General features: G+C 40.1%; 1 protein-coding gene across 1 annotated transcript in view; it reads right to left on the reverse strand.

Moving 5' to 3' along the window:
• Nucleotides 1–22,137, reverse strand: part of ELOVL2 (ELOVL fatty acid elongase 2) — a 51,750-nt gene that overhangs the window by 18,787 nt on the left and 10,826 nt on the right. The window contains exon 2 of the mRNA XM_069853692.1: nt 4,890–4,953. Coding sequence (XP_069709793.1) covers nt 4,890–4,953 — 64 coding nt within the window. The remainder of the gene's footprint in view (nt 1–4,889; nt 4,954–22,137) is intronic.

Consider the following 22,137-nt stretch of genomic DNA (forward strand, 5'->3'; position numbering starts at 1 on the left):
TTATCTCCCCCAAATTGCATACTAATTAGGAAAATGTGTGCTAAAAAATGCATGGAATTTTCTAATAATTTAAGATCATTTAAATCTTCTCATTTCAACAGGAAAGAGAAACTGAAAAGAAGAAAACCTTCCTATATGCTTTTTAAAATTTAATCTAATATTTTAAAGTTAATATTTAATTAAATCATATCTTAATCTGCTCAATGGGCTGTTTGCAGACAGTATTAAATACAAAGCATACATGTAAAGTTGCCAGTTCATATATCATTTTAATTCTGCATTTGCCATATAGGTAGGAAGGTATATAACATTTGTTAGAAAGCGTTTATATAACGGGAGGATTTGTCAAAAACATTAAGTATGAAAAACAAATGGCAGATGTTTACTTTGATGTTTATCAAAGGTGTTTGGCAAGGCAAGGGCTTGCTTTCTCACAGTTTCTGTCCTATTTGCCTGGCCCTGAAATGAAATATTAAGGTCAAATCCTGCTTGCCTTATTCACACAAGTAATCCCATTGACAGTAATCAGATAGTTCAGTGTATTTGAGCAAAGCCTAATTCTATATGCCAATCTGGAGGCACTGCTTCATTGTCCTATGAGAAACTGGATGTGATGAGTAAAATGAGTATGTTTTTATTTTAAAAAGCAAAATTTAGAATTAATTTTCCACAACAACAATCATCAGACGCTTATCTATGAAAAGAACAAGCAACAGCATGGCTAGTTTTTCCAAAAAGTTACTCAAAATCTGTCAAAATTTATGGAATTAGTGAAGAAATAAGTGAGTGAGAAGCAACTGTGCAGTTCACAGTAATTCTTTCTGCTCTTAGAAACCATTTTAAATCACTTATTTTATTTCTAACAAAGACCAAGAATATGTTAACTGTAAAAGAAGAAAAGGTACTCACAGTGCATGAAAAACCATTTTACTATTTTTCTCCCATGTGAATTTGAAAAGTACTGGGCAATGGATGATGCACAAACCAAATGTGCCTGAGCATTTAATAAACTATTGCCAATTGCAATTCTTTCCAAGCATTCTTTCCTCAGAAATATGTGCATAGAGGTATACCTAAAGTGACATTTTAAGTGAGGTGGCGTAATTTGCTTATGAACATTAGCTTTCTTTATCATTACAGCCTCCTTCCACTTCCCACCTTGCTTCCATCACAGTGGCTGTTGGATTTGGGGTCTGCATGTCATGATAGCTCTTTGGCAGGAAAGATTTTCAACCAGAACTAAGTTACCATGCAAATCCAGTGTTCTCCTTGTTTTGACTCTCCCTTCTGGACTCCTCGAAAACTCTAGGAGAGGAGAGGTGTAGGATCTAAGCAGTCAAGACACTACAACCGTCGGTGACAAAGCCCTGTCCCTCCTTTAGGGTGTCCTTGTCCTGCTGTGCATTTTCTGTCTTCAGATCCCAATGTCTGTTTAAGATCACCTTAATGTGAGAGTTAAACACTTCCAACTGCCCTCTCAAAGTCTGCAAGATATGTGTGAAGCTCTGGAATGGATACTTTTGATGGGATTCTACTCCCATGTGGGTGCCAAACAGGTTCTCTTCCCATTTGGGCTCTAAACAGGACACAGGAGCCGTAAGACAGGTAAAGGTTCTGTGTGTAAGTGTTGTTCTAGTGTATGTTTCAGGATCATAAGGTTATAATTTATTTAATTGGTACCCTAAATTAAGATGTAGAAAGCAGTCCTGCCAGCAAGGGCACTATCTAAGGAAGGGTCTCCCCATCTGTAACACTGATTACATAAAGGTTATGTGCACAAAGGCCAACTGGGATCCATAGATAACGAAACAGCATGTTTGCTCAAAGAGGAAAAGTAATTGAAAGAGATGAGAATGCAAACTAAACTAAACAGCAGGAAGTGCTGTCCCTGTATGCCCTCAGAAAGTTTTTGCTCGGCTGCGAGTGGTCACAAGAGTGTGGGCTGATCCGTACTAAAGCAGAACTCCTGTGTTTGTTCAGGTCAGCATGTAGAGTATTTTTAAGACTGATACTATTTCTGTTTCAAGAAATTATTAAAACATGTAACCTAACTGATTATTTTCCGCTTTGACCTTGGTACTTTGAAGGGTAAGACAGTTACTTGCAGAAAGTGGTTTATAAATGGTAGCCAAAGAACGTGATTAATTTGTTTCCGTTTACACTTGTCCCTGAATGACAAGACGACAGAGGTTTTTATGTGGCAGGAAGGGCGAAGAAAGGGAGTATATTTTAAAAAAGAAAAGTTATTGGGTGAAGGGGAAATCAAAAGTATTCTTGGTGACTGACAGTTTAGTCTTCATGTCCAAGTAGTATAAAGGTATGCTGTCAATAGGAGAAAGGATTATTTCTACAATGTTGAACCCACAGAGCATCTGAATTTGAGACCAAGGTAGTGAATAAGGCCATAGTGTGGAAGTGCTGGATTACAGCAGGGGAATGAGCAGGCACCCACAAGCTCTGATCGTTCTGTGAATAAGCTCATTCACGGTCACTGGCCATGCTGTGCCAGACCCTTGGGGTGAAATCTTGGCTCTTTTGAAATGAGTGGCAGGCCTCCCAGGCTCTTTAAATGTATCAGGCTTTTATCAGCGAGGTTTAGAAACATTTTGGTTCAGGTTTCTGTTGGTTTGGCCAATTGGTGTCTGAGTACATTGACATTTTTAGGTGCAGAGGGTAGATAATGCCTTGCTTCTATTCATACTCGGTTGAGGAGAGGAGGAGTGCTTCTTACTTTATTATAACTTTATTAAAATATATGTATTCTCGGCCACCTCTCTTTAACAGACAGAACAAGCAACCAATTAACTAGATCTAGCTCCCGCTATTCAATATTCCTTAATTTTGCATTACATCAAACAATACTCTGCATCTGCATGCATCCCTGGAAAATGCTCTCTTACAGAACAATATAGCTATTTCACTGTTTCTTATTTTGCTTTGAGCCTAAATAATATCTCATCCAGAATTATATCAATCAATACTAAATTTTAAGATGACTTCTTATTAAGAGATACAACTGATGGACGTGTACATGGCTTCTGTTCCTTGATTCAAAGGACTTGGTCTGCTAGCTCAAAAGCAAACATAGAGGTAAATTGGTGTACAGAGTCCAGCTATCACCTGTGATCAAAGGCACAAAATATGTCTATATATGAATCAAATTAAGATATTTACTAGTACACCCCTTATTTTAGTAGTGCAGTACTGCAGCTTGTGTTAACATGGTACTACAAATATGAGCAGAGGTTGCTGCCAGGAGCTGATGCTTGGCTTTCTGTATCTTCTCATGCCCTCAGCTGCATCTGATAATGAGGACTAATACCAATATAGTGATACCAGTATTTCAGGAGTTACTACCTGAAATATAAAATGTAAATATGGGATTTGTTTATTTTTTTTTAATTGTATCACTGTTATTTATCATTTTGAGCCATCTTGCTGCTGAATGAAGTGTGCACTGTGGATGAAAACGGAGAGAAAGAAGGGGAATTGTTTGTTGGTTTTAAACATTTGGGGAAGCTCTCAAGAGTACATTAGTTTTTTATTTGTGGGGTTGTTCTATCCAATTTAAAACTGTTTGCGGTGAATTATTGTGAATTATTTATGTGTAGAAACACATTGGAGGGAGTATATTGTGATGAAATGTATGATACTACATCATTATACCACCAGTTAAATTAAAGATCATAGTGACAAGGCACAGACAAACAAATGCTGTCTTCAGCATTGGTGTCTGGAGAGGGATAGCGATGCAGTTGACAAGCAATATAAATAATACTTTTTTAATATTTAAAGTGCATTCTAAAAGCCCCAAGGGATCTGTATAGGATTAACTACAGTTTTTTTCCTTCAAGCAACTTGTTATGGACCAACGAGGAAGGACAAATGAAGGAGAACACCATGTCCATTTGGAAAAAAAAAAAAAAATAGCCATAGTTCTATGCTTGAAATCCCATTTCTTTGTTAATATTAAAATGCACTATTGTAGAAGCCATTAATAAAACTTATTCTGTTGTAATCTTTCCTGCTGCAGTTCCCAAACTGTTCAGTGTTTCTTCACCACAAACCTTTCTTTCAAGCTTCACATCTACTGCAGAGATGATGGAAAAGTTTTCATAGCCACCCAGCCAACTAAGAAGACTTAGATTTTCTTGGTTTTAAGAATGCTACAGCTTTCTTTTCTTTGTTCTCCTTAATTAATCAAGAAATGTTTCTGGGACATGAAGGATATCATTGTGACAAAATGAGAATACATAAGCATCTGTCCTTCCGCACAGGTAGCAGTTCTGAATTTAAACATGGGGAAAAATTTGCAAGACTTGCTGAAGTTGAATGTGTAAGCTCAGTCCTATGGGTAGCAAGGTGGCCTTACAGGGATCTTCTCTGAAGCCTGTCTGCAGGGTGCTAGAAATTCTTGCTTGCTTTTGCTCTGATCATCCTTCTGAATTAGGCTGGACCAAATAATAACTGGATTATGAATGCCAATCAGTCCCAAAACAGGAATACCACTTTCAGAAAAATCAATGCTTTCAATTTTTTAGTTTACATTAGGATGTAAAACTGAAATCCCTTGCTATTCTCAGAAAAAAGGACTCTCAAATCTAGTGTTTTAAGTTTAAAAAAAATTTAATATTGTCTTTCACCTTCAGTATAATATGCGATTGATTTAATTTGCATAATAAATAATATTATGTCAAACAGTCAAAAAAAATCTTTTCACTTTCTATAAATGCAGTGTATTGATAGATTTCATACAATAATGGTGTGATTCTGCTTATGAGAGATATTCAGATAGAAGATTTTTATTGCTTCTATTTTTTAGAATATTATTGAGTGCTAATATGGGGTAGGTATTATTTCTTAAAAGGGCTATAGGTGGAGCAGCTTACCTCGAGGTCCAAACATATAGTCTATAAATGCATTTACTTCCTGGTCAAAAGCTTTCAGGTGCTCCTAAGAAATACAAAAAGAATATGTGAAAAAAATATTATTTCATGGTTCGCATAGAGAATGCAATTTAAAAAAGCCCAACAAACTGGCAAAGAACATGTCATGCTAAAGTATTTCCAAATTACACAACATCATGTCTACTGAAAACCCAAGGCTCTTTAAAAATGAATTTAGGGCAGATTGTGGTCTAGATAACAATAGAAGCCCTGTTACTGGAAACTACCCAAACCAGAACCCTCTGGGAGAGGAAATCAAGGTTTCACAAATGAAAAAGAACAAGTATCACAGCAAATGCATCTGTGATGGATGTCATTTTCACTCTAATGAAGATGGGGGGTTGTTTGTTTTTGTTATGTTTCCTCAACTGAAATAATGTAGGGGTTTTTGTGGAGAGGAGTTGGCAATTCCTTTGGTAAGCCTCACAAAGCTGCCTGGTTGCCACTAGCCTGGTGACAGTGCACCAGCTGAATATCTTGATGCTTTACTCTTAAAAAAGGAAACCTCTGGGACAAACCAACTGAGATTTCTCTAAATCAGACACTGAATTCCTAAAAAAGGTCTGCAGAAGAACCCAGACCTCCAGTAATGAAGTTTAGGCCATTTAGGGAGGGAGGAAGAGGAGGGTGCTGGTTTTGGCGAGGATACAGTTAATTTTCTTCATAGTGGGTAATAGGGGACTGTTTTTTGGATTTATGCTGGAAGCTGTGCTGATAACAGAGGGATGTTTCACTTACTGCTGAGCAGTGGTTATACAGAGTCAAGGATTTTTTTTACCGCCCATACCACCCCACCAATGAGTGAGTGGGTTGGGGGTGCACAAGGATTTGGGAGGGGACACAGCTGGAACAGCTGACCTCAACAGATCAATGGGATATTCCACACCATATGATGTCATGCTCAGCATAAAAAACTGGGAGAAGAAGAAGGAAGAGATGACGTTCGGAGTTATGGTGTTCGTCTTCCCAAGTAACTATTATGCGTGATAGAGCCCTGCTTTCCAGGAGGTGGCTGAATACCTGCTTGCCAATGGGAAGTAGTAAAGGGATTCCTTGTTTTGCTTTGCTTGCATGTGTGGTTTTTGCTATATGTCTTAAATTGTCCTTATCTCAATCCACAAGTTTCATCTCACTTTTACACTTCTGATTCTCTTCCCCCATCCCACTGTGGAGGGAATAAGGGGGTGACTGTGTGGTGCTTGGTTGCTGGCTGGGGCTAAGCCATGGCAAGAAACAAAGCTGCTGAACTCACAGGCTTAGCAAGTTTGTGTCTGTTTGTGACTGGGAGCTAAGACACAGTCAACATAGTCCTTCCCTCAGTTGGATGTGGTAGCTGCTCCAAACTACTTCTTCCCAGACTCCAGTTTGGGGCAGTGGCTTCCTGCATGCTGATGCCTGGACAACTCCTTGCTACAAGCCTGAGACTAAGCTAGAAGGTTAGCAGATCCTCTGCTCCTTCCAACAATGTCCTGCTGTGCTTGCTGAATTAATTTCAGCAATGAGCAAATGTGGGGATTTCCAGAGCAAGCTCAACTATGTCGATGGAGCGGCCTTGGGAGAAGGACACTGTTATGCTTGTTGGAACAAATCTGTGGGATGAGGAAGCAAGAATTCAGTACACACAACGAAGAGCATAGAGCATTGTGACATTGCTTAGGTAAGTGTTACAAACCTGTAACTGCTAGAAAGTTATCACTTATTGTGAAACTTGCCTTGCCTGTTGACAGCAGTGGAAAAGCACTGAAATGTTATGTTAATTTAACAGTAAATAGGTACATGATCTGTTAGTTGATTGGTTTATAGGTATACACTAACAATTGTGATTGGACACAAGTTTTATAGTTACTATATGATTTGTACACAAAAGGAGTCAGACTGAGAATAAAGTTGTCTCACTCTGCATCCCAGAATGAGTCTGTGCAATTACAAGATGCAACAAATGCAGCCAAACTGAGGAGAAAGACAAAAAGTGATGCTGAGCATCTCCACAGGGCAAGAGTTGCCAAGGGCTACGTCAGCCTTTGAATGCCAGATCTCCACAGTAGCCTGGGCTGCAGTTGCCATTAGCAGATCTGCCCTGTGAAGAAGTACATTTGTACCCTGTCAGGTCCAGCCATGTGGGATGGATTGTGCTATGGGCAGGAATAAGTTCCTGGCACTCCCAAGCCCCTTGTGTTTCTTCCCCTCTTAAATTTTGATTTTTATGATGTTCAAAGTCAGCAGATTGTATGTGAATATGTGGGAGCAAGAGGTTTTGCAGCATCCCAGGCTGTAAAGGTCCATCTCTGCAAGATGTTGTGGTGTTCATCTTATCTTAAAGGAAAATCCAACAAACCCCTTGAAACCAAAAGTACATAAATATATTTTTAGCAAAAAAAAGAAAAAAAAAAGAGAAGGACTTGCTCTGAAAAAGAGAATGAAACTGACAATTGATGACACAAAGAGATTTCTCATACTTCACAGCACTGAGGAAACTAAACTTGCTTTTAGGAAAGGATGCTGACTACTGCCCCTAGAGAAAAGCATTTTCTCTATTTCAGACAACTTCTTGACAAGCCTAAGGATGGATTCTGTCACGGGAGGTGGCTACATTACCAGGTGTGGGACATGTGCAAAAGATCTTGGAATGGGTCCAGAGGAAGGCTACAAGATGATCAGAGGAATGGAGCACCTCCCGTACAAGGACAGGCAGGGAGAGTTGTTCAGCCTGGAGAAGAGAAGACTCTGAGGAGAACTTATAGCGACATTCCAGTACCTGAAGGGGGACTTTTTACAAAGGCATGGAGAGATAGCAGTAGGGGGAATGGCTATAAACTGGAGATTAGAAGATTTAGACTACATATAAAGAGGAGATTCTTCATGAAGAAGGTGGTGATGAATTCGCACAGGTTTCCCAGGGAAGCTGTGGCTGTGTCTGGGGCCTTGGGCAGCCTGGGCTGGTGGGAGGTGTCCCTGCCCATGGCAGAGGGGTTGGAACTGGATGATATTTAAGGTCCCTTCCAACTCAAACCATTCTATGATTCTATGTTTCTATGATCTGCTTCCATTTTTACATCATTGAGATATGCAGGTTTTCTGCTCTTTTTTTTGCGACAAAGGTACTCCCATTTGGAGAATGCCACACTCCTGTTTGTGATGTGCCCACCTGCTGCACAGATTTGAAACAGAGTTGCTGCCGTGTCTGATGGTTTTGTAGTTAGACTTAACAGACTGCTTTGGAAAAAACACTTTAATAGATTCAAGTGGCTTATGGAAATGAGCATGAAAAGCTACTTGTATTATGTAAACAAATCTTACATGTCAAGGTAAAATAGCAAACCACATTTCTTTCATTTTAAAATACTGCAGGCAAATCTACTCCTGACCACATTGAGCGGAAACTAGTGAATGAATTCTTCTAACAAGTAGATGAAGGATATAGAACTGTAGAACGATTATTAAGGAGAAAAAGTAGAATGAAGACTTCAAAAAATAATAGAACCATAGAATCAACTTGTGCCAGTTGACCTCTTATACCTGGCAAGGATAAACAGACAGCATGCTAAGTACATGAGCCAGTCTAAAGTTAAATCTACCTCATTATGAATGTGCTTAAATGACATAGTGGGGAATTGTACGAGATCCCAACCCTGCTCCAGTATATCTTACTTAGCACGACGTAATTCAGTGCCAGGTTTACTTTCATTGGTAATTTGAGAGTAGAAATATTTCTAAGAGGTGCAGCAGAAGAACCAAATGCACCTCAAGAATGTCTCAGCAATTTGCTTCCTTCCCCTTCAGCTTTTTTACAGCTTATCTTAGTTCACAGGAACAAAAAAAGAGACATACAAGATACAGATTTACAAGGCTGCTAAAGACAATACTTTATATATATACATACACACCTAATTCTAGTACTAATTGCTCAGGGGGGAAAAATATCTTACTTTTAAAAAGGTAGGTCATTTTGTGTGACTAGTCTCGTCACCTTCCTGTTAACAGTGCTGCCAGATACCACACCATATTTTTGGGGTTTAGAGCATGTCTTTAATAGTGCCTTTGGGCAGATTAGGTGCAAATGTATTGCTCAGCATGATCTATTGTATTTCAAAGAAAAACAAGTAAGCACAACCTGAACAAAACCACGTACTCGGGCAACTTCTCTCTGACAAACTGCTGTAATAGCTTTTATCAATGAAAGTATTTGAGTTATAAGGCTAAAGATTAACCTGTATTTCATGTTTTCCCTTCTGTTGTACAGGACATTGCTCTGGGCAGTTTGGCAGGATTTTGGACAGATCTGTAGAAGATCTATTTACCTACACCTATGCATAAGACATTAGGTTAACTGAGCAAACCAAATCACCCAAACAGAAAGATGGGGAGGCAGCACAAAGCCAATGATTATGAAGTAACACAGAGCTCTCTACTGAGTTTCAATATTTTTGCAACAGAAATGGAAATAAGTGAATTAAGTAGTGTGGTGCACGTATGTGAATTACTGTTTTCATGTGGATTGCACTCAAAACATAATTTCAAGATCAGCAGGTAAGGAAAACAAAATCCCTTCTCATTCCAGGCTTATATATCTTTCTAAGAGCTGGTCTTCACTGAGAGACTAATGTCTACTGGTTTCCTAATAGTTACAGTGAAAGCAGTATAAGTGATGCAAAAATTTTGTACAAGCTGTCTAAACAGTGCAGGTATCAAAATACCTTTGATTTGTCCAGAATAGCTCTGATTTGTCAAAATAGCAATAATTTGCCTTTAGGCATTATCTACTGCCCTCTGAAAACACTGCCTCAAGTGATTTAAGTTTCCCTTTATATAGCTATGAAAAATGGCCTACCTGTATCAAATATAAACATGAAAAACTCTTGTCCCTGTCAGCTTTCATTCCTAGGGGCAGTCTTCAAAAATCCCTAATACATTAATGAATTAATCATAGAATCATAGAATAACCAGGTTGGAAGAGACCCACTGGATCATCGAGTCCAACCATTCCCAGCAAACACTAAACCATGCCCCTTAGCACCTCGTCCACCTGTGCCTTAAACACCTCCAGGGAAGGTGACTCAACCACCTCCCGGGGCAGCCTGTTCCAGTGCCCAATGACCCTTTCTGTGAAGAATTTTTTCCTAATGTCCAGCCTGAACCTCCCCTGGCAAGAGCTTGAGGCCATTCCCTCTTGTCCTGTCCCCTGTCACTTGGGAGAAGAGGCCAGCACCCTCCTCTCTACAACCTCCTTTCAGGTAGTTATAGAGAGTAATGAGGTCTCCCCTCAGCCTCCTCTTCTCCAGGCTAAACAACCCCAGCTCTCTCAGCCGTTCCTCATAAGGCCTGTTCTCCATCCCCCTCACCAGCTTTGTTGCTCTTCTCTGGACTCGCTCCAGAGCCTCAACATCCTTCTTGTGGTGAGGGGCCCAGAACTGAACACAGGATTCGAGGAGCGGTCTCACCAGTGCCGAGTACGGAGGGAGAATAACCTCCTTGGACCTGCTGGTCACACCGTTTCTGATACAAGCCAAGATGCCATTGGCCTTCTTGGCCACCTGGGCACACTGCTGGCTCATATTCAGTCGGCTGTCAACCAACACCCCCAGGTCCCTCTCCTCCAGGCAGCTTTCTAGACAGACTTCTCCCAGTCTGTAGCACTGCATAGGGTTGTTGTGCCCCAAGTGCAGGACCCGGCATTTGGCCTTGTTAAACCTCATGCCATTGGACTCTGCCCAGCGGTCCAGCCTGTTCAGATCCCTTTGCAGAGCCTCTCTACCCTCCAGCAGATCAACACTTCCACCCAGCTTAGTGTCGTCTGCAAACTTGCTAAGGGTGCGCTCACTGCCTTCATCCAGGTCATTGATAAAGATATTGAATAGGGATGGACCCAGCACTGAGCCCTGGGGAACCCCACTTGTCACTGGCCTCCAGCTGGATTTCACACCATTTCCCACCACTCTCTGGGCCCGGCCATCCAACCAGTTTTCCACCCAGGAGAGTGTGCGCCTGTCCAGCCCAGAGGCTGACAGTTTCCAAAGCAGAATGCTGTGAGAAACCGTGTCAAAGGCTTTACTGAAGTCCAGGAAGATACATCCACAGCCTTTCCCTTGTCCAGCAGCCGAGTCACTTTGTCATAGAAGGAGATCAGGTTAGTTTGGCAAGAAACTAACTAATACTGCCGTCTAGAAACAAGGAGTTTATTGCCTAAGCTACTTGTTTGATTTTTTGGGACCAATGGGCCTAGGAGCCCACTGAAAGTCCTAGATCCTAGGGGCTGCAGTCACAAACCCTTCAGAAGGAGAATTTTCCCACAGGCATGTGGGTTTCCATAACCGGAGTGAGTCTAAGGATGAATATTCTAAAATTAAAGGCTTCATGAAATTCAGAAAGAGCAGTACCAGGCTCTTCTGAGCTGGAATGAAGAACTCATAGTCAAAATGTCCTTCACATGCATAAAGTAGTGTTGCAGACAACAACTATTAAAAGACAAACAAAAGCAATTATTAAATATACACATACACACTGGTGTATGTTTGTGAGTATTTTTGTTTGATTATGTGGATTTTAAGTGGCTTTCTGAAATAAACTTCCTACAGATGAGTAAACTGCATTCAATCTTATTTATACTATCTGGAAACCTTTTGTATTAGTGATTTTTTTCATGCAAAAGCCTTGAATGTCATTCAGTATCTCAAAAATCCAAGATATTTTATTGCTCCTTCTTACACAGGTGTGCAGGACTTATAATACTCTGTATACAAAAAGCACTCATTTCAGGCTTCAAAAAAAAAACAGAAACAGGTGACAGCCTCTGCTCTCCAATACAGCTCCTAGAAGTAAATGTGATTTTTGAAATAAACACGATATAAAACACATATATTAACTGTATAGTGATTTTTATTGTTCAGAGGGCAACTTTTCCTTAATTCCCAAGATTTCTCTCCATAAATAGCCAGTGACTAAGTAGTACTGGAATTAATATGACTTTATCAGCATGTTTAAAGAAACTCTATTTTGCACATATTTGAATATACAAATATTAAAGAAGCATTGGAAAGCTGTAGTGTTGGCTCCAGAATGGCTGAAATGGGGACAAAATGAAACAAAGGGATGTCAAAATGAAATCTCAGGACTGTGGCATAACTGCTCATAAAAACAATTTTTTAGCTTTTTATTGCTCGCAGCATTTAAATTTAATCTGGAAAAAAGACACAAAATGAGGGACAGTTTTTGATCAACAGTTTGTTGACCAAAAATCTGAAAAATAGACTGTTTCAGACTATCTTAGATTTTTGTCATTATCTTCCATGATTTGTGTATTATATTGGTAGGGGAAATATGTGTATAATAATCCCATAAGAAATGCTTTATTTAGGAATTAATACACACAGACAGCAGACAGATGCAGCTAAAGGCAGAAAGGTGAAACAGAGGTTGCTATGTATTGTGTGACTATAACAAGGGTGATATTCGATGGAACTAGGAGACAGGGCATGCAAAGTTGATAATAAACTGCTGCTTTATGTAATTAATCATAAATATAAGGAACTCACTGCTAGATAATCTTCCTAAAAGTAGGAACAAGGTGGAGTGACCTAATGAGAGAGACAACTAGCTGGGGATGAGACTGCTGCTACTTCACATGGGTGCTCAGAGAGGGAGGGAAGGAAAAAATAGGTAGAAGGAACATTATCTTACATCTTTTTTTTAGCATTTCAGATTAATAATTTCAAGAGACAGAATCCGGACTCGTTACTTAACATGGTAATTTCTGTGTCCCATGTTCTGGGACATTCTTTCAATTCTACTGGCTGACCAAGATTAGGGGCTAGCTACAGCCCAAAGCCTTAATCAGCACAGCTACGTTGCCAGAGCTCCTAGCAGAAGCGTAACCCTCTGACTGTGGCAAACTGGGCTGGCTAAAGGGCTCTTTTGCCATTTTAAAATGGACCCACATGAGATGCTTTTGCTAGTGTAGCAATCTCACTGTTTGATTCCTTCCCAAAGAGCAGCATTGCAAAGTCAGCAGAATTTTGTAACTGAATCTGTCCTACAAAGGCACGTTATTTGGAGTGATGGAAGTGACTGAAGCTAAGCAGTATTGCAGCAGAGGAAGTTCTGATAGTAGTCTGGGTCCAGTAAGGTGCCCATATAATATATGAACAGTACTTGGTAATGTTCCTATTTTGTGGAAATAAGCTAATAAGAAGAAATACTGTAACATCCACCTAAAGATATAGTCATTATTCTAGAGTTCCAAGAAAAGAGAGAGCTGTATCTTTATTTTGGAAGTGCAAGATAGGCAATGCATTTTACTTTAATGCAAAAATCTCTGAAAAACATCTCTGGTAAAAAATGCAAATGAAGGTTGTTCCAGCTTTAGCAAAGAAAATGAAAAACGATTGGTCTTCCTATGTTGTTTATCTCTTCCTATTGCCTTTCTTCTAAAGGCTTTCACAATAAACTGTAAGCACTCCAGGAAAAAAAGGTGTTATTGTGGTCAGTAAATTATTTCAAAAATCGCAAGAGCAGCTTTAAGGGTAACAAAGAATAACACTGCATATACCTGAGAAACACATCATATTTCTAGAAGACTTCAGTAGGAGCCATGTTTTGTTTGAAAACAATTTATTTGAGTTTAGATATTTTTCAACCAGATTATGTTTCATTCTTCTTATCTTCTCATACTATACAATCTATGCTCCTTTCCACTGCCAAAGCTTGCATGCATACATGCAAATGTCTGGGTATTTCCCAGGTCATATTATCAAATTCAGCACTTTGTGTGACAAAAAGGGCAATATCTTCACAACTGAGGGTTATTTTTGCATGTATTTGGGAATTACCAACTGCAGGTTCGCAGCTTGGTAAGGCTGGTAGCTTGCAGGCCTGTCTGTTATCTGACAGAGTCAGGTAGTTGGGGAGTCGATTCATCAAATAGGCTGGTTTTGTCTAGAGGGGATTGAGAGCAGCTGTTTGAACAGTGATTACAGCCAAAAGAGCTGAACAACTTCTCCTGTGCTGATTTAGTTACTGCAGAGAAAGCTGGGTTGATGATTATGCCAGAGAGTGAGAAAAGACAAGGGGAACATGGCTGTAAAGAAAAGGGAGGCTCACAGATTTTTGTGTCAGTAGCTTTAGCTTTGCAGTTTATACAACCTACATGAAAGTGCTGTGTTTTTAATTGTTTCATCGATAAGAAGATCAGCTAGCAATTTCTGATATGAAAAATGAATGGAAGGATGTAAAGTTTGGTAAGCATGGAAAGACACAGCTAAATGTAGCCAAATGTTTTATTTTCACTAGTTACTGTGTTTGGGCTGCCTAGGTGGCTTGACTTTGAACAATAGAAAAGATTTTTTTCCTGAAACATATAATTTCTCATCTGTCTGATGTTCTTGTAATTCTGAAGTGAGGGCATTTGTGTCTGAGGTTTCTCTTATTTTATTGCTATTTGGAGAAATTCATCATGTGGGTTAGCAATGTGCACAGGAAAGTGGTAGGCTGCCAGCAATAACTACGCCAGGCCTGAAACAGAACTTTTGACTTGCCTGAGCTACCAGGAGCATGCTTAGAACAAGATACTTAAACAGAAAAACTGAATTTCTTCATCTTTAGTGCTGCATTCTCTCTTCTTGAACATATCTTTCAAGGAAGAGCTAAGTCTTCAAAGGGATCTGGGGTGCAGTGTTGTGGTGCATGATACTGAGGTGTCTCGATGAGCTCCTTGGTCCCAAGTGAGATGTCCAAGCTCTGTACACAAGGCACACGATCTGGGTACCTGGTCCTGGCACTGTGCAGACAGAAGGGTTTGGAGAAGGTATGGGAGCTCCCTTTCTGGAGGGTGGTACCTAAGCAGCTGTCTGCCTCACCCTGCTTCCAACTTAAAGCCAGCAACCATCTCTGGAACTGGGTACACAAGTCTCACCCCCGCAAACACAGCCAAGAAAACAAAGTGGTACCCCTGTACATTCAGCAGCCAGTGTGACAGGTGTTTCTGTGACACTGGTGTTTGCAACTGCCCTTTGTCTAATCTATCAGTGGGCTTTCAGGTTCTATCCTCCATCTGCCTTCAGCCTTAGACTAGAAGTTAATTCTAGAACAGAATTTTCTTCATTTCTTCTACTGCAGCTGTTATCTCCCTAAGAAATACTTCAGTAGATGTCTGAGCAGGAACTAGAATCCAGACATTGGAATGAATTACTGCAGTTCTGATTTTTCTCCTTTCTTTAATGCTAGTGATGTCTGACTATGCTCAGAAGCAGCCCAAGTGATTAGGGAAGTCATAAAAAGATGTGCTCTGTTGTGAGGAATGGTGAGGCTCATCCATTACTTTCTCCAATCAGCTGCTCCCCAAGTGCTCTGGAATAGTACTTCACAGTTCATTTTCTTCATTATTTCACATCATTTCAAGCTCATACTCAATATTAAAACAGTTGATTGCCACAGTTCAGCAGATATCTTTCCTCTTGATAATATCCCCCTGCTCTTTGGGGAGTTAGAAACTGGTCTTTTGGCTAATGTGCACCTAAACCAAATTTCTCTGTGGTCTCCATGTACCTCTGGTGAATAATGCCACATTTATGCAGTTCCATTTGTGATGACAGTACATTATGTGGGTGTCTTTTACCCGCAACCTAGACTGGAATACTAAAGTAATAGGAACTGTGGACTCAGAAAACATCCCCCCCTTATTGCCCAAGGTGGAGAAACAGCAGAGAGTCTCAAACCAACAGTTCACATAGGCAGAGCTAGATGCTTCCACAGAAAAGAGTAAGGGCAGGAAGGACTTACCACAGAGCTGCCCTGAGTTAATTCCAGTTTCTGCTAAAGCAGCTAGTAGCAGAAAACCAACCTCATTCTTTAGCATCTGTTCCTGTGTTATCTCCAGTATTTTATATGGAAGTGTGTTTTCCTTCTGGTGAAAGGGATGCAGATGACTTTGTGGCTTGAAGGCCACTTCAAACTGCCACATCCTCCCCTGTGAAGTGTGAGTTTCTGTGGCCTAGATAAAAGCCAGAGGACACGGCTCTCTTAATAACCCTTTACTCATGTGTCTTATGGCTCTCGGGGTGTTATTCATTGAAAGCATTTAAGAGGAACGATGGCCTTTCATGCCACTTGTGTGGCACTTATATCCCCTCACATCAAGGAAGCAGAACCTTTTGTTGAGCTTGCTCACTGCCTCACAAAACACTATGCCCTGTGCAAGGGGCTCTCTTTCTTCATGTGGGCTGAAACGGATGCCTGATGCAATTTGCTGTTGATAACGATGTGCCTTCATCACTAAGTTTAATACAATCAGCACCACGTGTTAGGAGCGGACAAGGGTGCTGGCAGCAGAAGAGAGCTTAGTGATAGGAAAAACTGCATGTTTCCTTGTCTCCTTTTGGAGTTTTCAGCAACTCTTAAATCAGTTGTAGTGGAAAAATACACATGCTGAACAGTGCAGTGTTCCCTCTGGTGGGGGACTTTGAAATACAGCAAGAACCACAGGCTCCAGGTTCATGTGCTGAATGCTAACAGAAAGCTAGCTGGACATAATACAACCAGGTTGAGCACACATCTCTCAGAGGTTCAACACCTTTGATTTCTGCACAACAGAGACCTCTTGCTACTGATGGTTCCTGATGAATCTGCCCTTTCTGGGATTCTCCTCTAACAGAGCAAGAAGGAAAATACCTCTTAGGCTTGTCTTCCCTGCCTGCAGCAGCTGGTCCTGGAGCAGACAAGGGCACACATCTGCTTCAGGAGGTTTCTGTGCTCCAGGCAAGGCTTCAGCTGGTCACCTCAGGCTGGGACCAACCCAAGAGACCAACTATGCTCCATCTCCAACTCATCCTTATCGAAACCTGCAATATCCACCCTTAGTGCTGACTTTTTTCCTTCATTTTTACAGGTGTGAATCTATAGGTAACCCTTGCTGCTGCAATACTCCTCTAAAACAAAAGCTTATGTAATTATAGTTTTCTTTAACATAAAGTAGTTTTGGGAAATGAAGTAGATTATAAACCAATGCAATGAATGGGAAAAAAAATAACCTTTTAAAAAATTGTCATCTAAAATTAAGATCAAACTGTAAAAGCTTTGTGTGTGTTTTCATTCTCTCTTCCTAACCAAGAAAAAAATGCTCTGCTTTTTTTTTTTTTTCTTCCCCTCCAAAAGACTGGGTTTAAACTTTTGATACTATAAGGCCTCAGAAATGATCATAGTTCTTATGTCTCTCTGGAAACGCTAGGTTCTAGCTGTAGTGAAGTAAAATTCTGTAAAGTAAAAGTTCTGCCTGGTACTGCTAAATTTATAAGAACACATGAAGAAAATCCAAACCCCAGTATGTATTGCTTTAAGGTGGTAATATTTGCAGAGTGAGTTGTGCTGCATTTTACTTGATGTAAAACTCCTGAAACCAGGCTGCCTGGCCTTGGGGGTTGCTGTAAGATGTGGGCACTTAGTAAGCACCTAAGTTCTGCATGATGGGCCTTTATAGCCAGAGGAATCTGGAGAAACACTCTTGTCTCAGGCTTTATCAGTTGATGGCTAATGTGCCACCATAGGAAATGGAAGTTTGAGCTGTTTTCAGCTAAGAAGCCAATGTACCCCAGGCATTTCACTGCTGGAGAAATGGCAGTAATATTTAGGGTCCTTCTGCTTTGGGACTTCTAGTTTTGTTTAACAAGAGGTCTCTTTTCACTTGTTTTTTTAACCCTGCTCAGTGCTATGCACCCTTATCTCACACATGAGAATAAGTAACTAAGTGGAGTATTATCTTCTTTATAGCTTCTGCCAGGACTCAAATAAGTTTGAAACACCATCAACACCAATAGTGAATAAGCCCTAAGAAGCAGAACAATTGTCATGAAAACATGGTAAGTATGTAAGCAATTTCAGACATCAGCCTTTGTTTCTGGACTCTCCAACCTGCTAGGAGCCATAGAAAATACTCATTTCTCACATAAAAGCACGTAAGTCTTATTTTACTGTCAGGTCATACGTCATTGTGAGATAAATTGCTTTTGCAAAATTAATCATCGGTTTGGTTTTTTAAGTATGAGGAAAAGGAATTTGAAAGGTTTATGCACTACAGTTGCGTGGGTTAGAATGAAAGTGATTTAAGAACCTATTAATATTTACTTGGTTTCCCAAAATCCATTCATAATTTAAGTACTTGAAAGCATTCAGCCTATCACACATTTTTCCTTGTTTTATCTTGTAAAAGGCTAAGTGTCGCATTGTCTTCAGGATGAAAAATTCCCTTTCTGGAATCACTTGCAGAATTTCCCTTCTACAATCTCCAAACTTTTTGTGCTGTTCTTTACAATCATATTAAGTAATCTCTAAAATAATATATGGCAATCACAGTGCTCAAAATAGAACTCATCTTAAAAAAAGAGCAGAAATAAAGGGTCGCTGCTGTGGCCCAATTTGCAATATGTGTCAGTGGCATACGCTCCCGAGAACATTATCTTTATAATCCATCCCACTGCTTGTTACCAGAATTTCAAAATGAAACTAAATGTCACTAAAGCAGATCAGTGCAATCCTTTTAAAAGTAATCCTGCTCAATTCTACCTGCTACACAGGGGGACATCAGCTTAACTTGTAATTAAAGAAGATTTCTCTAGAGAGACCTCAGATGTGGCCTGTCAGTTCCCAAGAAAATGGTAGCAATTTTTGACCTCATTTTTCCTTTCCTCTAACAATCAGATTTAAAATGAGTGTACAATTTGAGACAGAGCATAATTCCTGTCAGTGATGATGTGACAAGTCTGTATGACTGTGAGGGAATAAATAAAAAGGAAATTATTTCAAAGTGAAAGGGTAGATAAAAATTCTGCCTCCTTCTAATAGTCTGAGTGAATAAATCACTCTCTCAGGCAAAGCAACAATCCTTGGGAAGTGGTCCTGGCATAGAACCTCAATGAGTTTTTTTTAGAGAGGTTAATTCTGTTACGGTTGCTTCTTTAATGGTCTGTTCAACTCCTCTTGACTTTACAAAGTGCTGGAAAGACAGATCAGTATCAGAATTAATTTTACATCAGCAATTTGAAAGCCTGCGCAGTTTAATGTACCTGCTTCCTAACAATTAGACATGGTAAAGGATGCCTAACCAAACCATTTAATGAAGAAGCAGTGTATCACTTCACATTATAGAAGAGTGAAACAGCCAGCTGCACTTTAAGAAGCATGGGAAAATAATTCTACCAGAGCAAGGGAGGGTAATTATTCTTTTAAGGCTTTGGATTTACCAGATGATTTGGATTTGGAATAGAATGTTTCTCAAAGATGTGCCTGGGTATATGGTGTCTTCCCAACACGTGCTATGTATGCAACAACAGTTTCTGTAGGAAAAAGCTTGCATCCTAAATTTAGACCTACAGAATGAATGAATAAGATTGGTACAGGGTGCAAATGAAATGGTGGGGGAGAATTCATAGACTCATAGAATCACTAGGTTGGAAAAGACCCACTGGATCATTGAGTCCAACCATTCCTATCAAAAATTACAGCAACAAGTTTAGAAGGCAGCTCAGTTTTCTCAGTATGCCATATCTTGATAATTGTGTTTTCCTTGTTATTTGCAAACAGATTTTGCTGCTGCCGAGAAGCTGATTTCATAAGTTGGTATAAGGCATGTAGGGCTTTATTTTGTACTCAGCGTACATGCAGGGCCATTTTTCTGAAGAAAGCCATAGAGACAAGCAGACAACGTCTCCTTTTAGTACTGTGAAAATCTCTTGATTTTCTACTGTAACAAACTTCAGGATTTAAGATGAATAGATCCTAAGCCTCTGCACAGGATCTTATGGCTTGTTGGACAATGAACCTTGAAAAAAAAAAACCACAACCCCAAAATCAAGAGCTCTGTTTTTCCCACAATCCTGGCAGTGCTGTAAGACAAAGTGCACTCTATGCTGGAGAAGTAGGTTTCTTGGTTGCAGTCCCAGACGTCTGCAACATAACACTGTGTCCTCATGGCTGGAATTAATGTGCAAGAGACTGCCTACTCCTCCCGCTACAAGCAGGGAGGATCAAAAAGGATTTTCTAAAATGTGTTCCCTGACCAGGGCTCCCCTCAACTAAACAGCTTTGCCCGACTTTCTTAAACAGCTCATACTAGTGCTGTGGGGCACTTGCCTACTTGGGGGGACAAGGCAGGTGTATTTGAAAACCCATGTAGGTAGCATTTCTAGTTCCTCTGGGCTGATATAAAAGCAGGAACTAGTCAGAAATCTAGCTTGTAAAATATTAACTGTTAGCTAATTAATTCCTTAATTAAGACTTTTTCCTACAATGCTAATTCTGTGTATAGATACACTTTTGCTAAGGAAAACAGTGGTAGAAAATTGAATACAACCGGTAAAGCACGTGGGGAAAAAAAAAAAAAAAAAAGATTGAGAGCTGTTGGCAAAACCAACAGCTATATACTCTGTGACTAATACCTGTTTTCAATCCAAACCAATAACTGATTCACCTAGTCAGGATGTAGGAGGGTAAACCAGGGTTCTAATATATGTAATGTTAAAGGTACTGTATATAAGAAAACTAATGAAATGCAACACACTTTATTTGCGTTACTTGTGTAGTATATTTATAGTCAATGTATTATGAATTTCTGAAGCTCAGTGCTATTAATTTTGTGTTCTTAAAGTATCTTAAAATTGCCATAGCTACTGAATGTGTACAGAAGAATTTTTTAAGTATAGAAACTTCTAGAAGCAAACAGACAATTATAGCCTAGGTTACCTTAGTTTTTCAGACAAAAAATAATGGACCTGAAAATACTTTCATCCTCATGAGAAAAACCATCTCCAGTTAATGCAGTTATTAAACTGCCCTAAGATCCTTATAAACATAAATAAAAGCCAAATCAGAGCTAGAGAGCTGTTGGATTTTAGGCACCATATGGGTTGCTATGCTGGCTGGAGAGCTGGGCTCCTGTACACCAGCTCCTTGGGCTGGGAACATCACCACAGATCTCATGGCAGTGCTGGTTGTACAACTGCTATTTTTCTGTTGAAGTGACTTTAGTTAATCTAAACTATCCAAACAGGAGCTCTTTGGCAACTAGGCTCAATCTGAGTAAAATAAGATATGTAAAGCTCACGTGAGGAGCTGTGCAGGACAGTGACCTGTAGCAAAAGGATGGTGCTGTGTGGCTGGGTGCAGTAATTTCATTTAATGGCAAAGCTGGAACAGGATCAAACAGATGTTCACATCCCTGTTGGCTTTTGTAGTAACTTCTTCAGTGTCGATCCTCCAAGTTGAAGTGCCTCTGCCCTGCATTTTTACTAAGCTAAAACAGTAAGTTCTTGTTTTCATAAATTTACATGCTGTAGAAGTCAAAGTCATGCTTTCACTGCCACAGTAAAAGTGGAATTATATTTTAAAGGAATACCCATAAACTAAGATGATTACTGAATTCTGTAAAGTCAGAATTCTCAGAAAGTAACAAAAGATCAAACCCCAAAAAATATATCTGTAGTAAGGCCTGTTGGTCTGCTTTGTTTCCCAAACCCTTTAACGGATGTCTTATTTATGGCTCATGTAAATCATAGAATGGTTTGGGTTGGAAGGGACCTTAAAGATCATCCCGTTCCACCCCCACTGCTATGGGCAGGGACATCTCCCACTAGACCAGGCTGCCCAGGGCCCCATCCAACCTGGCCTTGAACACCTCCAGGGATGGGGCATCCACAGCTTCCCTGGGCAACCTGTGCCAGTGCCTCACCACTCATATTGTGAAGAATTTCCTCCTAATGTCTGATCTAAATCTTCCCCCTTCCAATTTAAAGCCACCCCCCCTCATCCTATCACTCCACACCATTGTAAAAAGTTCCTCCCCATCTTTCTTGCAGAACCCCTTCAGGTACTGGAAGGTTGCTATAAGGTCTCCCCGGATCCTTCTTTTCTCCAGGCTGAACAACCACAACTATCTCAGCCTGTTAAATCTACTGAAATCAATTCTGCCCACCTGTATTTCCTTTGTGGACAACTGTATATTTAGTCAAACTGGGCTAACCGCCTTCCCAAAGGCACAATGTGTCAAACCCTACTCTCATATATACCCTGTGTAACCTGTTCAAGTTACTGAATCATACACGGTACAACTCAGGACACATTCCCATTCCCTTGCCACGTGGGAATGGACCTGGAAGAAGCAGGAGATTTACAAGGGGGCAGTGTTCACTGCATAATTAGGACCCAACACGTACAG

This window comes from Phaenicophaeus curvirostris, chromosome 3, assembly GCF_032191515.1.
Source record: "Phaenicophaeus curvirostris isolate KB17595 chromosome 3, BPBGC_Pcur_1.0, whole genome shotgun sequence".
In the NCBI taxonomy this organism is placed as follows: Eukaryota; Metazoa; Chordata; class Aves; order Cuculiformes; family Cuculidae; genus Phaenicophaeus; species Phaenicophaeus curvirostris.